Here is a 14,615-nt window from a genome sequence, read left to right on the forward strand (position 1 = left end):
ATGTCCTAGAAGGCCAATCTGTCCCCAGCTTCTGGCTGTACAACACAACGATCATCAACTAGGCCCAAGGTGCTAATAAATCCATTTGTTGATCCCTCGGCATACAGGGAATGAATGTCTCCGATATGTAGGAAACTCGACATCTTGTCAGACATGGCTTTCTTGAGAATCCTGACAGGGTCAGGCACTGTGTTGCCAAAACACGCCCAGCCAGGGATGCAAGTCCTGCTCCTCGGCAGTCAGCTCCTTGGTGCCCGGGGAGCCACGCCGCTTTGGGGGAGCAGGGCGAGGAGAGGGGTTAGCAGCCTCTGGGTAATTCTTTGTCCACGAAGAGGCAGCTCGTTCCATTAGGATGGAAGCGGAACACCCACACCTCCTCTCAGCGTGTGCTTTCTCTCTCTCTCCACCCTCAGCCTCCTGCTCCACCACCACCACCTCCTCCTCCTCCTCTCCTCCCCTCCCACGCCAGCGAGCTTGAGGAAACGCTTCAGCAGCACATCCACATGGTTACTCTGAACCTAGTTTATATCTCTCTTTGAGATGTTTCAGGGGCCCTTTAAAACATCCCAAAGTTAGCCAGAGGTCAAAAGGACTTCATTGCAATTGATTTAGGAAGTTTTGTCAAAAAATATCAAAAAGGGGTTTAGAATACTCAGTCAGATAGCATCACAGGTCACTGTGAAACAGTAGTTATTCACTTAGCCAAAGTAACAATAAAAGATTTCAAAGGCAACTACAGAATAGATCACTTAAAAGGTAAGAAAACTTAAAATCTGTTATAAAAGGCAGTTCAACATTTTGAGAAAACTTGTCCTCTTAATAGAGAGAAAAGCCAAATTCAAATTTTGTACCAGCTTACTTTTAAAATTAATTTACTCAATTAAATTTATTCTAATCTTAGTCAATCCTGACCATGCACAAAACTCTCTTCTCAGGGTCCACATTTCACAAAACTTCTTATCACTTTCTATATCCATTACTTTATTTTTGCATTCAGAAACAGCCACCTATGATTTAGACCCACTTCCTTTTCCTTCAATAAAATGTAATTCCATTTTTATACCTTTTTTACTAAAAACACATGTCCTACTTTCCATAAGCAACCATGAACTCTCTTTTATATCAACACTCTGTAGATTGGTAAACATAAATCACCCAAAGCTCTTATCTCATTTACATTTTCTTTCTTTAAAAGTTTTCTTTACATTGTGTTACTTTGCTTGTTGACAAATTTGCAACAGATATAATAAGACCTCATTTAGCTTATATTAAACCTAGGCACAATAAAAGTATTACACTTAATGTTGATGACTCCTAAAGATTTGTCTATATTAATTAGATCAACAAACATTAATACCAGATATTAATTTAATACTGAATATTTCCCAGTTCACATGAACCTGAAATTTATTTAGCTTATTTTCTCGTGTTTAGAATTATTTGATTTGTAAGTGCTTACGTTTCTTTAAGCCAATTAAATAGAGCTCATTTATCACTTAACCTTAGCAATATTATCCAAAGACAAAGACATACTGAGACATACGCATATACTCAGAGATCTCATAGGCTTATTTCGATATTTAGCTTATGCAGCCTTTATAGAAGCTTTTCTTACTACCAACTGGAAAGTGGAGACTTGGTCAGCTAACATGTAGTTTTGACATTGTAACATGGACAACATCCTTACAAACCACATAATTTTTCTCCAGTTTGGTTTCCTTTCTACCACTTTTAATTTGGCTTCATGTACTTTACAGTAGGCAAAGAGGGGGATCCAGCCTCTCTGACCCAGCACGGTACATTTTTGTCCTTCCTCAATTGGCACAAACCTCAAGCATTCAATGACTTCTCAAGGTTCAGCCCACTTTAATTTAGACTCCCAGTTCTCACACAGTCCAGTCGATATACCTCATTCTGCCACTACTGAGCTATAAGTGAGATTGTCCCATCCTGGAATAAAAACCTGATTAACTTCCACTTCTTTTTAAAGAGAGACATTTTGCTCTGTGAATCCTGCTCACAGTGCCAATTTGTTTTGCCGAAAGCCTTACTTTTGGTTTCAAGGTTCGTAGGATTCACTGGCAAAATAACCACTCCACACTTTAATAAGCAAGAAATAAGGAAATCTGTTATATTTATAGTTAGTTATAGTATGAGGGCAAGCAATACATATATATAGAGAGATAAACGTACATACATCACCAGATTGGGGAAGCACCTACATCCAGATCCAAGCCGTGCTGGGAAGTCCCTGAAACAGCAATCTGGAGTCTCATTTGGAAGATACTGGGCAGTGTGTCCACTTCAGGGGTGAGACTTCAGATTGGAGTTCTGGGGGTTTCTGCTTATAATTCCAGGCCACAAACTGATATCATCAGTTTACATGCAAAAATGCGGCTCTGGATTTACTTTAATAATGCTGTTGGTTTCACCATGTGAGTTACAAGATTTTCCAGACCCCAGGGGACTGGCCAGGTCTCTAGGGCTCAGACATTCCAAGACTCAGGCTCTTTCTTGTTGTAAGTGTCACTTGACTTGCTAGCAGCAGTTGTTATGTATGTATGTAATTAGGCGTGCAGTCCAGACAGGGTCATGGTGTGTCAGAGGCCTGCTTCTGCCTCTGAAGCCTGGACAAGACTATTGTATTAATTTTCCCAACATGTATATATGTACCACATCTCCTTTATCCATTCATCTGTCATTGGACATTTAGGTTGTTTCCATGTGTTAATAGCATCTAGAATTGGCTGACTATGGGGTGAGGAAGAGAACCCCAGGTTTTTGGCTGAGGGAAGGAGGTTGGGAGAGGGGAGCCCATGAACTTAGGCGCCTGCCGCGGGGTCTGCAGCTCCGAGCTGAGGTGGGTCTGCATTGTAGACAGAGGGTGAGGGGAAGCCAAGGGAACAGTGTTGCCTTGGGTTGGGAGGGGGAGGGAAGAGAGGGAACAAGAGATGACTGGAGGCTCTTCAGTGACACTGGAAACAGGAAGGAAGGAGAGGAGGCAGGCAGCCAAGAGCCCAAGAGGGAACCCAGGCGTGAGAGCCTCAGAGGACAAGTGGAGTGGTCAGCAGCATCAGATGTTCCTCAGGGTCCGATGAGATAAGGGCAGAAGGTCTTCCGTTGGCTTTAGTGATGGGAGATAATCGGTGACATCACTGAGGTGGCTTCTAGAGAGCCGTGGGCTCACAAAATGGAAACAGTGGCGTAGATGCGTTTTGGAAGACAAGCTATGCTGGGGTGGTGACTGCGAGGGGTGGGGACCACATGTGATTGATAGTTATTTTTTACTTTTTATTTTTTTCCTTTTTTTTAAGAACAGTTTTATTTTTTTTTATCTTTTTTAAGTGTACAATTTGATATTTTTTTCTTCTTATTAATGTATATATGGCAATCCCAATCTCCTAATTCATCCCACCCCACCACACCCCTTTCCCACCTTGGTGTCCATAGGTTTGTTCTCTACATCTGTGTCTCTATTTAATAGTTATTTTTTTAAATGGGACACACTTGAGCACAGGCTTCCTCAGCTCTGTAAATGGCATCTCCATCCTTCAGGGTACTCTCACCACGGTGCAAACCTCCCATGCCCCACACCCAATCTGCCACCAAAGCCTCTCCTTCAGACTGCAGCCAGAATTGAATGGTGTGCTGGCTCGGAAGTAGGGCAGCTGGGGCAGAGATGAGTTGCTAACTGTTGAGTTGGACGTGGATACCTGGGAGTTACTTTTGTATGTGTTTGAAATTTACCATATTAGAATATTTTTAAGACTTATATGGATAGAAAAATTAAATATATATTTTATATTTATGTATTATATAATATACATATATTTACAATGATTATATATCATATATAATGTTGATGTAAACGACATATACAAATAAGTGTGTATTATATAGATTACACACATATCTCCAGAATCTGACCACATCTCACCCTCCACTGCCACATCCACCATCATTTCCCACCTGGGTTTCCACAGGAGCCTCCTGGCTAGTCATTCCACCCCACCCTTGTCTCCTTGTTCTGTTTTTCACACAGCAGCCAGTGCCGCTCCATCACACCTGCAGCAAAGCCCAGTCCTGCCCGTCCTCTGCTTCAGCCACACGAATGCTTGCTATTGCTAAGACTTTGACACTTGCTGTCCCCTCTTCCTGGACATTTCCGTCTGTTACATGAACAGCTTTCTCCCTACTCCTCCCACTTCATCCAGATCTTGGTTCTATCCTGTCTTACCAGGAGGACTTCTCTGACCTCCCCTCACAACATGGCAGCCCCTTACCGCCCCCTGATGGCTCCGTTGCCCTCTGCAGCACTAGCCACACCTGCACACCCTGCGTTCTCTTGTCTGTCCCCCCACTAGAAGTAACCTTGTTTTTTTCACCATGGATCCCCAGTACCTAGAACAGTGTCTGGTACCTAATAAAAGCCTCAAGAGATCCTTGTTACATGAATGAATAGAGCTCCATTTCACAGAGGGGCAACTGAGACTCTGCCTAAGTCACAACAGGGGAAGTCAAGGGCATAGCTGGGACTTGAAGCTAGGGCTGTTTGGACCCTGACGTCCTTGCCCCAAGCCTGTGCCTGGAGAAGGCAAGGGGAATGGGATTCTGGGCTTAGATGCAAGGAGGACCCCCAGAAAGGGGACAGCGGAAGGAAGGCGCTGAGGCAGGCACAGCTGTGGACTCGGGCTTTGCCAAGTGGTTGGGAAAGTAGCTGCTTCTCCTGAAAGAGAGGGAAGCCGGCTGAGGAGTCTGTAGGAGCTGTCCATCTGCCCCGAGGGTATCCATGTCCCTTCAGCCTCATATCTAGGCTGGCAGCCCACCCTTTCCTGTCTTCTCACCCTCTCCTCACCTTTCCCATCTCCTTCCCCATCTCTCCACCTGCCCCCACCTCCAGGCAGGTCAGGCTAGGTAAAGACCCTGAAGAACAGAACATCTACCTCTCTCTTTGGAAACACAAGAGCTAATTGGCCCAAGAAGGTCCATCCCATGAAAAGAATAGTGCAGGACCTCCTGCATCCCAGGCACCTACAAAGGCCCATCTCCTCTCCTGAGACAGCTGATCCCAGGGAGCAGTTAGACCTGAAATGAGGGGTCTCAAGCTTGTGCCTCCCAGGTTCGCTGCTGGCCCTTCTCAACCCCACTTTTAAAAAATATTTGTTTATTTACTTGTTTTGGTTGTACCGGGTCTTAGTTGCAATAGGCAGGCTCCTTAGTTGTAGCTCACAGGCTCCTTAGTTGTGGCTCACAGGCTCCTCACTTGCAGCTCATGGGCTCCTTAGTTGTGGCACATGTCTCCTTAGTTGTGGCATGCAAACTCTTAGTTGTGGCACGCATGTGGGATCTAGTTCCCTGACCAGGGATTGAACCTGGGCCCCCCTGCACTGGGGAAGTTCATTGGCCCCCTGCACCACAGGGAATTTCCCCAAACCCGTTTTGATCAGCTCCCTCATAGACCAGACATCAATTCCATGTTTTGTTGCTTTATTTTTTTTAATTAAATTTGTCCCCCAGTGGGAAATGAATGTATGCTCATTATTCATAGAAAATGTGGGAAGACAGAGATTAGAAGAAAGAAAAGACAACGAATGAGAAACTGCTTTTCTAGTGAGGTGACTCCTTCTGATCTAGGGCGCTCTGGTCCACCAGAAGCCATCAGCTCAGGTCTGTAGGGGTTGCCACAGCCACCTTGGGCCTTTCCACCCTCGTGGGTTTCAGGAAGAGCCCTTGGGCCCATGCTTGTCCAAGTGATGCAGAGAGCGGAGCTGACGAGAGTTGCTATATTTAATTTTGGCGTCTGCGTCACCGGTGACCACACAGCAGCATCTGCCCGGGGTGTTTCTGAGCTACGCTTTGAGAGAATCACTTTCCATAAGAGAAGGGGAAGGGAGAGAGCGCAACAGAAAGTGAGGTTGTAAGTAGAAAATTGCTTCTGGGATTTCAAATGGCTTCGTCATGGGGCCCTCCTTGCTGCCGAGAAATCAGTTGATCTGGGAAAGTTTGTTGCAAACCCAGGGCTCTGTTGCTTTTGGGTGGAGCCGAGAAATGAGTGAAGATAATGAGACTTTGTGACTTTTATTTTTCAGAGTAGGAGTGGGCAGCGTGTGTGGGAGGGGAGATACAGCCACCACTTCTGACACTGGCTTGGAGCTCTGGAATGGCTGGGTCCCTGGCCCTAGGCTAGGCCGCCCCACCTGGACATGGTAAGCCTGGGCTGGTCTGGGTCTTCTTAGAAGGGAGTCAGCTCAAGGGAGGAGCAGGTTTTGAGTTTGTTGAAACTAACCAGCTGAATTAAGATCACAAGCAGAAGGCACTTCCCCGTTGATCATAACGAAAAAATGATAAGCTGATGGATTCGATAGAGCCCAGCCTTCAAGCTGCTTGTCTCAAAGAGACAAGGTGCAGGACCTTGTCCTCCTGGTCCTGAGCAGGTCAGACGGCCAGCCTCAGAGAAGCCCCTGAGGTGACTCGGAGTGTTTTCTGACACCTCATCTGAGCAGCAAACAGAGGTGTTTGGCGCCAAGTTCACTGGAAACCTGAGTGTGTGTCTCATTTCTCACTTGAGCCCCAGCCCCTCTTCCAGTGAAACCTCCCAGGCCTGGGGTTCCTGGGCTGCCAAGGTGCTCTCCACCCTGGGCCCCATGACCAGCATCTCCCTCCCACTTACCAAGCATTCTGTCTCTTCCTGATGCTCCTTCTCTCTGGGCCCTGCTTGGGGTTTGCCTTGTGCATGCAAGAAGTGAGACTACATGGCTAGAGAAAGCTTCTAGCAAACACCCGGAGGGTCAGTCCCCAGGTGGTGATGTTCCCAGCCACAAGAGCGGACACATAGCTTTTTTTTTTTTTAAACCTCTTTCTTCCTTATCTGTCATTCCTGACTGGCCCACCTTCCTGTTGCCAGAGGCTTGGTTCTGTGGCTCTGTGAGGTCTGTCAGCCCTGGAAGGCCCCCCAGCCCCCTCCAGCTCCCTGCACACCCCCAGTGACCACAAGCCTCTCTCTGGGGGCAGTCTCAGATGAGGAGGAGGCACAGGCAGAGAGCTGCCGGTGGTTGAGGATGTGGCGCACTGCAGACCCCTAGCGGTGGGGTCCAGGTGGCCCTGCTGGCACTGTGCTCCCAGCAACAGGGCCCTCCTGACTGTGTGGCTTGGGAAATCCTAAGAGGTCCTCCGCCAGGTCAACCTCAAATCCAGTCTTTGTTCACGTGGAATTTCACCAGAACCTTTTCCATCTTCCTTTTGGACAGACAGGCCAATGCTCTGCTTGGGCAGAGAGGACATGGGTTAAAGCTGACGCTACCAGTGAATGGATTGCTAAGTTTTGTGTTAAAGAAGAAAAAGAATATATCTCTCGTAAATATTCTTCTGACCTTAAAATCCTTGAATCTCTGGAGGGAGGAGGATGGCAGAGATCTCACTCCTACCCACACCCCTGCCATTCGAGCTTCCCACTCTTCCAGGGTAGGGCACACTTCTCCAGACCCTATTGTTTGAAGACTTCTTTCTGCTGCTAAACTTTGAGTGCGTGTGGTGTCTTGGTCATCACTGGCCCAGGCGGCTGGTGCAGTGCAGGCCTCAGGCAGTCCTCAGCAAATGTAGTGGGACTTAACAGGTTCTGAGACCTTTCGGGCACAGAGGCCATCAGTTCCCACCCTTAACAGCCCATGGGGCACTCAGCTCCCGTGTCCCCTCCCAGGTCTTCCCTCCCTGGGCTGAGCATCCCCAGAGCCCTACACAGTTTATTGTGGCCTCTTCCCTCACCTCTGCCTGGGTGCAAATGAGGGGTTCACTCTATTTGGAAGTCTGCCACACCCTGGACAGGTCTTGCCCTGGCCTTTGTTGCCTGAATCACGCATGGCATGAGCTCTCACTGCTCCTGAGTAGCTGCCTCCACTGGCTTGTGAGCATTGCTGTAGATGTTCCCACAGGGCTCTAAGCTCCCCAGGGAGGGTGCCTGCCTCCCACTCAGCATTTGAGACTGGTCTCTGATGACCCAGCACCCATTGCAAGAGGCATCACATCCTTCCAAAGATTCACAGTGTAAACCTTGGTTGATGGGCATGCCCATTAGCTATGGCTTACTGAGGCCTGCTGCTTCCTGCCCTCCATGTGCTTGCCTTGACTGAAGGAGAAGCAAAAAGACCTGCTTGGAGGAGTAAGTATGATCAGGGCCCTGTGACCTTGGCTCTCCACCCCAGTCACTCCATGGTCCAGGGGCCACAAGTCATTGGTGCATCTTTGTTCACAGAGGTGGTGAGTGTGTACTCTCTAGGAGACAAGAGGTGTCCAGAGATTGAATGGGCTGTCCCTAGAGAGTAAGTAGTGAGCTCCCCTATCAGGGGAGGTGCCCACACAGGCTGGTGACAATATTATAAAGGTCATGCATTCAGGCCAGATGGCATTTGGACAGAGGGAGGCAGGGTAGTTAAGTATGCGAGCTTTGGAGTTGGAGTGAGTTTGGGATTCAGATCCTGGCTTTGCTCCTTACCAGCTGTGGGACCTTGGGCAAGCCACCTTCTCTTCCCTGAGCCTCATATGGGCCACACCAGAAGGTGTGTGGGTGGTGCCAGACACAGGCTGGCCACTCATCAAGGGCTGTGGTCATGAGACCACTTCTGAGGTCTCTGCCTGTTCCAGACCCTTCCTTGAACCCCGAACCCCTGGCCCGTGCTTCCTCTACCTCCCTGCAAGTGGTGGTGGTAGGGAACTCCTCCTGGCCAGGTCTCCTCTCCCCAGGGGCTGGCTTGCTTGCTTTCAGTCAAGGTCTTGTCCCTCACTCCCCCTCCACTCCATCCTAGGCCCCCTCCTCCAACTGCCCTGCCTCCCAAAGAGCTCCTCAGAGTCTTAAGAACACAAGCCAGTGTCCCTAAAGGCCAAAATAAAAGGCAAACACCATCAGGTCTCTTGTCATCATCTTTATTTCTGGCTTCCAGCTTGACAGAGTCAATGAAACAGCTTATCCAATGACCCCTCCCCCCCATCCACACACACCATACGCAGTGTTCTAGGCTGCTCTTCTATATATTATTAACTCTTTGATAACATATTTTAATACTTAACTTTAAATACAAGGAAAAACAATAAATTACTTGGCTGAGGGCCGACTGCTGGCTGTCAGACAAGAGTGGCTACTCTGGCCTCTCACCTGTCCCCTGCCTCGGCCCCAGGACCCCAGTGAGGTAGCAGAAGTTTCCATACAGTACTTATCGCCAGGGATTCCTAATGCGTGCTGCTTTAGTGCTGGAGCCCCAAGTCTCCAGGCCCTTGGCTCCAAGTTCTGGCAGTAACAGTCCCTCCCTATCCCCAGTACAGACAAAAACACTTGTTTAAATAACACACAATAATAAATAAGGCCAAGAAGAAATGTGCCTGGGCTGCTGTCTGCCTCATTTGCCCCCGTGTAAAGCAGGTGCCTCCTCCACTGGCTGTCTGACAAAGGTGGCACCCATTGTAACGCTACAGTTTGTTCTGAGGAGGGGTAGGTCGGGTGGGGCAGTGTCCATCCTTGTCCACTGAGCTCCGAGCCCCGGATGGAGGAGAGGCCCACCAGGCTGAGCCCCGGGCACCAAGGCATGGGGCAGCTGGGAACGGCTGGGCTCAAGGCAGGCAGCACAGGCTCAGGTCTAAGCTAAGGAAATCTTACCCCCCTCCCTAACCCTCAAGTCTCCCCAAGAAATTTCTGACATCTGAAAGAAAAATAAATCTGCAACTTAGATGGTCAGAGTCTGCCTCTGCAAATAATAATGCTAGCTTTTCATGCTTCAGTTGAATTTTCTGTAGTGAAAAAGTTTCCTTGAATGTTTGAGCAGGTCTTTTATGAACTGGGTCACTTCAATTTTGGTGTCTCGGATGTGCTCGCTGGAAACCTGCTGCAGGGCAAAGAGGACAGCGTGTTAGTGGAATGCCAGAGCGAGGACGATCGGCATCTGCCAGGGGCTTTCTGGGGACCGGCGGGTTCAATCCTCACAAAAGCCCCATGAGGTGGGTACTGTTATTCCCCACATTTTACAGATGTGGAACTGAAGCCCAGGTAGGAGTCAGGAGCCCTTAAGCACACATCTTGGAAATCCCAAAGGCACGTCCCTTCCACAGTGGGCCTACCCCTTTGTGGACGCATGCCTCAGATGCTCAGCCAGGTTCCCCTGAAGCTCCCAGGGTGAGCCCAGGGCTGGCAGAAGTGGGTGCAGTGTCAAGAGGGCAGAGGGGCCTTACCCCAGCTGAGGGTTTGTGAGGACAGAGTGCGCTCAGCATCCTCTGGGTCCTTTGGATGGCACTGCAGTTGGAGACACTGATCAAGGATTCCAGGGCTGCACAGTACTGTGGGGAAGAAAACACCGGCGTGTCAGGTGGCATATTCAGTGAGTTTGCAGGAGGCGTGGGGCTGAGAGGCCTAGCAGAGGAGGGCCTGGGCAGTGGGGGAGCCCAGATTATGAGGGGGCAGAGAGTGACTCTTGAAGCTTGCTTGGAACCCCCAGCCGTGTAAGCAAGGCTCAGAAAAGACAAGCAGAGGACTATCGCCTCAGCCACCTCCCCACAGCGTCCAGGGTTCCTCACCATGCTGGCTGTCAGGTTGACGCTCCACACCATGCTGCCATTGCACAGGGGTGCCTGAGGGAGCAAACGACAGTGAGCTGAGCGCTGGCAGGGTCCCAGGCCTGCCCAGCCAGCCCAGGCCAAGTCTCCACAGGGATCAGGCCCCACAAGCGTCGCCACATAGGGGCAGGCTTGGGACCTTCCGTGTTCCTGAGCTTCATTTCCTGCTCTGCACAGCTGGGGAGACCCATTGTACAGGGTCTTAGAGCTGAGAGAGAAAAACTGAGTGACACAACCAGTGAGGGACAAGCTTTGTGTAAAGCTTGCCATAGCCAGGGCGGGAGGACAGATGACACAGGCGGGTCAATAGGGGGCCTGCAGGGAAGATCCAGGGCAGGGTCACCTGAGGGAGGGGGTGGCCAGGCCAATCAGATGGGAGGGGGTGGGGGTCTGGTGTATAAACAGCCTGCCTTCTGAATTGGGGACACTGCAGTTCAGAGCATGGACCCGCTGATGTCAACCAGTACGATTTTGAATCTGACTTTTGTCTATTAACCTCACTGACGCTCAGTCACTAAAATGGGGTAACATACCTGTCTCTTGAGGTGGTTGGCAGCGATGTAAGGCCCCAGCAGTAAGCCTGGCACATTATTTGTGCTCAGAAAGTGTGGGCCATCACCACTGGGGAAAGGAGCTAACTCTACTAATGGTCTTCCATAAGAATGGGCTTAAAATGTTGTGAATAATGGCCCCATTACTGCGTTCAGATCCAATTGGAAAATGCCAAATAGTTCTAGGAGGGTGCCAGCCCTTCTCTACGTTCCTCTGTTCAGAAACAGCTGAGTAGAAGCTGGCCATGGCAGGCAGGGCTAGGCCAGGGAAGCAAGTGGTCCCTGGGGGCTCTGCCAAATTCCTTCATGGGTCCATACATATTGCTGCACCCTCCACCCCCAGAGTGGCTCCTCTCCCTCATGGCCAGGCTCATCCCCAAGTCCTCAGGGCTTCTTCCTACGCTACAGGCATCTTAGGACCAGCCTTCATGGCCCAGACGATGACCGGTACCCTTCCTGAGAGTCCCCCACCCCTGCACCCTCAGAGTTGGGACCCTAGCCAGCAGGCACTCACCTTCTGGTTCTGGGTGATATTAACCAGCTCTTCAATGAGCTCCTTGAGAGCTGTAGAGGGAGGCACAGGGCCCGGGGAGGCGAGGCCGCCAAAGCAGATGAGAGCAATGACCACGGTCAACCAGAGCGCCATGGAGCCTAGAGCCAGCACAGAAAGAGTGAGAAGCAGACGTATAGGCTGGTTTAAGCTGAGTATCTTGTGGCCTTGGCCTCTTGTGGCAGCTTTTATAGGCCCAAGTGGTGACGCCTCACACCCTAGTCTCCGCTTTGTCGGGCACTATCTACAAACCACATCTTTACACATCTTTATTTTACTTTGTGGAAAATCCAACGTCGCATAAAGGAAAAAATTTGATTTCTCATGGACTTGTTCCTGGGGGGGTCTAGGGCAGTTTCCAAGATCTGGATGAACTTACTCCTGGGATAGGCAAGAGGCCCCTGAGGGCAGTCTGGTGTCAACCGTGCCAGCTGGAAATCCAGCACTTTTGCCCAGTGTCCACCCTGGCTGCCCACCCACTCCTGTCCTTAGATCCCTTTGGGTCACCAGAAATCCTGGACAGAGCACTATGACCACGGTCTATCAAATGTGGGCATCTGGGGGTTTTATTTTTTCAGTGAACTGGTCTGTTACATTACCAAAACAATACTTGCTCTGGGTACAAAATTCAAACAGGATAAAAGGAGAAGAGTGAGGTTCACTTCTTTTGGCCCACCTGATTGCCTGTTGGCCCCACTGCGAGAAGGATGATGGAAGTCCACATTCCTAGGTCTCCACTGAAAGATCCGGTCAGATTCAGGGATCCTTCTAGGACCTTTCCTTTGAAAAGTTGTTTTGCTGATAACTCTCAGCATGCGCAGCCTGGACGCTGGGTGCCCCACCTGGCCTTCAGGGTGAGTCCATCCTGCTGGGAAACCGTCAGTGGGCGGGGCGGGCAAGAGGTGGACCCAGCCTTAGCCCTGGAGAGTAACTGTTCCCACTGCCAGTGAGACCTGGGGCGACCACCTGTGTACACCAGTATCTGTGAGGCCAACCTCTGCCCTCTGTTTCCTTTGCAGGTTGATGGCTGTGGAGTGTGACTCCTGGGCCTGCCGCTGCTCCAGGGTCCCCTGTGGGCAGCCCACCCCCTGCAGAGACACTAGCATGTAGCCATTTCCCTGCTTTCCCTTTATTTCTCCAGAAGTCCTGCAGAAATCTGTGCAACCGAGGCCACAACATTTGCCTGTTGGGTGCTGACGTCAAATCTCTCCCTCACCCACTTCCTCTCCTAAGCCAGTGCCTCCCCCTCTAGGCCCCCTCTCTGTCTGCTTAGGCTACCTCTCTGTCCTATGCCAAGGGGGCTCAACCTCCTCACAAGGGTCCGCCAAGGGACGCTGGGGCTGTCCTCGCTCCTGCTCCGAAGCCTCCCGGCCTTGCCTACCGGAGTCTCCTCTCGCCGGTAACATGATTCCCACCCTCCCTTCTCTTCCAGCTCCAAGCTTCCCAGCACAATGGCAGGCCCTAATGCCCGGAAGCCAGGCCCTGCCCCTCGTGGCTCCCCAGTGCCTGGAGTGCCGCCACCTGCTTGTGTGACCTCAGTTTCCTCATCTGCAGAATAGGATCAGTGGCATCTCCCGTGGGAGTCTCTGTATTGTGGGTAAGGAGTGGGGAACCGCCATGGGCTGCGTCAAGATCAGTGTAACGCCCCCGTCCCCCTTAGGACCAGGAAAACCAGGCGGGGAGCGGTGGGCAGGCGCACCCCTGCGCGTGGGAGAAGCCTTGCGATAACGGCGATGCCCTGGAGATAGGCGCCGCCTTATGTAATGGGAGATGGGCTGATAAACAGAATCCGCGCAGCCTGGGGCCCCTTCTGTGGCGGCAGGCGTCGGCCGGTGAGGGAGGGAGGGAGGGGAGGAGTGCAGACCCGCTTCTCTGAGAAGCGCCCACGCCCACCCCCAGCCCTGGTCCGTGCGGGTAGGAGGCCGGGCGAGGGAGCGACAAGTACAGGAGCCAGCGGTCAGGAGCACCCGGCAGGGCCACGGCGCCTGTGCGCACCAGCGAGGGGATGGCGCATAAGTCCCCGGGCCGGGGATCCTGCGGGGAAGCGTTTGAGCTGCCCGCCCCTCCTCCGGTGCTGCGGGCAGGAGAGCCACCCTGGCCCACAGTCCTGAATGAGCCCCCGCTGGCTAGTCAGCCGGACCATAACACTATTTTTTTATGCTTTTTTTTTTTTTTCAGCGAGGCTCGGTTCACATCCTGGGTCATTGCAATCAACACAACTGCAAAAGTGCTGCTTCGGGCACTTGACACGCATGGCTTGCAACTTGCCACCAGCCACGGCATTGGGCCGCCCCATTCGGGTCTAACAGGTGCAGAACCGGCGCTGGGGCCTGTAGGAGCCTGCCCCGATGCGCGGCTAGGGCCAGGGAAGGGCAGGCTCGTCAGCCTCACCCCCTGACTCTCGCCACAGATCGGACTGCTGAGGTTGGGACCACTCTTCATTGGGACCAGCCAGCCCTGCGCGAAGTTTTGGAAAACTTCCAGTTTTTTCCGATTTTGGCTCTCCTTTGGAAAGAAGAGATACCCAGTTAGTAGGAGTACGGGTTAGGCAAATTGTTTTAATGATGTAAAATTCCTAACTTAGTAAATTTTCATGAAAGTTAGTGCATGTAATTTTAAAAAATGAAATAATTCGAGGAGGCTAACTATGAAAAATAGCACTTTTGAGAATTTCTCCACCAGTCTGCATGTCTCGTGAGTGAGGTACTGACTGCCCTTTGTTCCCTACAGTTTTTTAGACATGTTTGCATAGCGAACAACCTTGGAAGAGACAGCATCTTCCTCTGAAGCAAAAAGGCAGGCACACTTATTGTCCATTATTAGCAATTCAGGCAATCTAAGCTTAGGCTTCTACTCCCGTACTTCCACTGTGTGCACAGGTACCATCTGGCTCTCTTGGCACCACTCTGTGAGAACTGGGG

General features: G+C 50.7%; 1 protein-coding gene across 1 annotated transcript; it reads right to left on the reverse strand.

Moving 5' to 3' along the window:
• Window positions 1-9,761: 9,761 nt before the first annotated feature.
• IL13 (interleukin 13) lies at window positions 9,762-11,790 on the reverse strand. The gene is made up of 4 exons (XM_057698247.1): window positions 11,659-11,790; window positions 10,555-10,608; window positions 10,213-10,317; window positions 9,762-9,866 (listed from the first exon to the last, which is right to left on the reverse strand). Exons 1-4 carry the CDS (start codon window positions 11,788-11,790, stop codon window positions 9,762-9,764), a joined length of 396 nt encoding a protein of 131 aa, XP_057554230.1.
• Window positions 11,791-14,615: the final 2,825 nt, after the last annotated feature.

Source organism: Hippopotamus amphibius, chromosome 1 (assembly GCF_030028045.1).
Source record: "Hippopotamus amphibius kiboko isolate mHipAmp2 chromosome 1, mHipAmp2.hap2, whole genome shotgun sequence".
In the NCBI taxonomy this organism is placed as follows: Eukaryota; Metazoa; Chordata; class Mammalia; order Artiodactyla; family Hippopotamidae; genus Hippopotamus; species Hippopotamus amphibius.

Excerpts from the sequence above, each read along its gene's own strand:
- IL13 (XM_057698247.1), bottom strand. The coding sequence starts at position 11,790 with ATGGCGCTCTGGTTGACCGTGGTCATTGCTCTCATCTGCTTTGGCGGC. Across the intron at positions 10,609-11,658 it reads ATATCACCCAGAACCAGAAG|GCACCCCTGTGCAATGGCAG; the intron begins GTGAGTGCCTGC and ends TTGCTCCCTCAG. Across the intron at positions 9,867-10,212 it reads CTCACAAACCCTCAGCTGGG|GTTTCCAGCGAGCACATCCG; the intron begins GTAAGGCCCCTC and ends GCCCTGCAGCAG.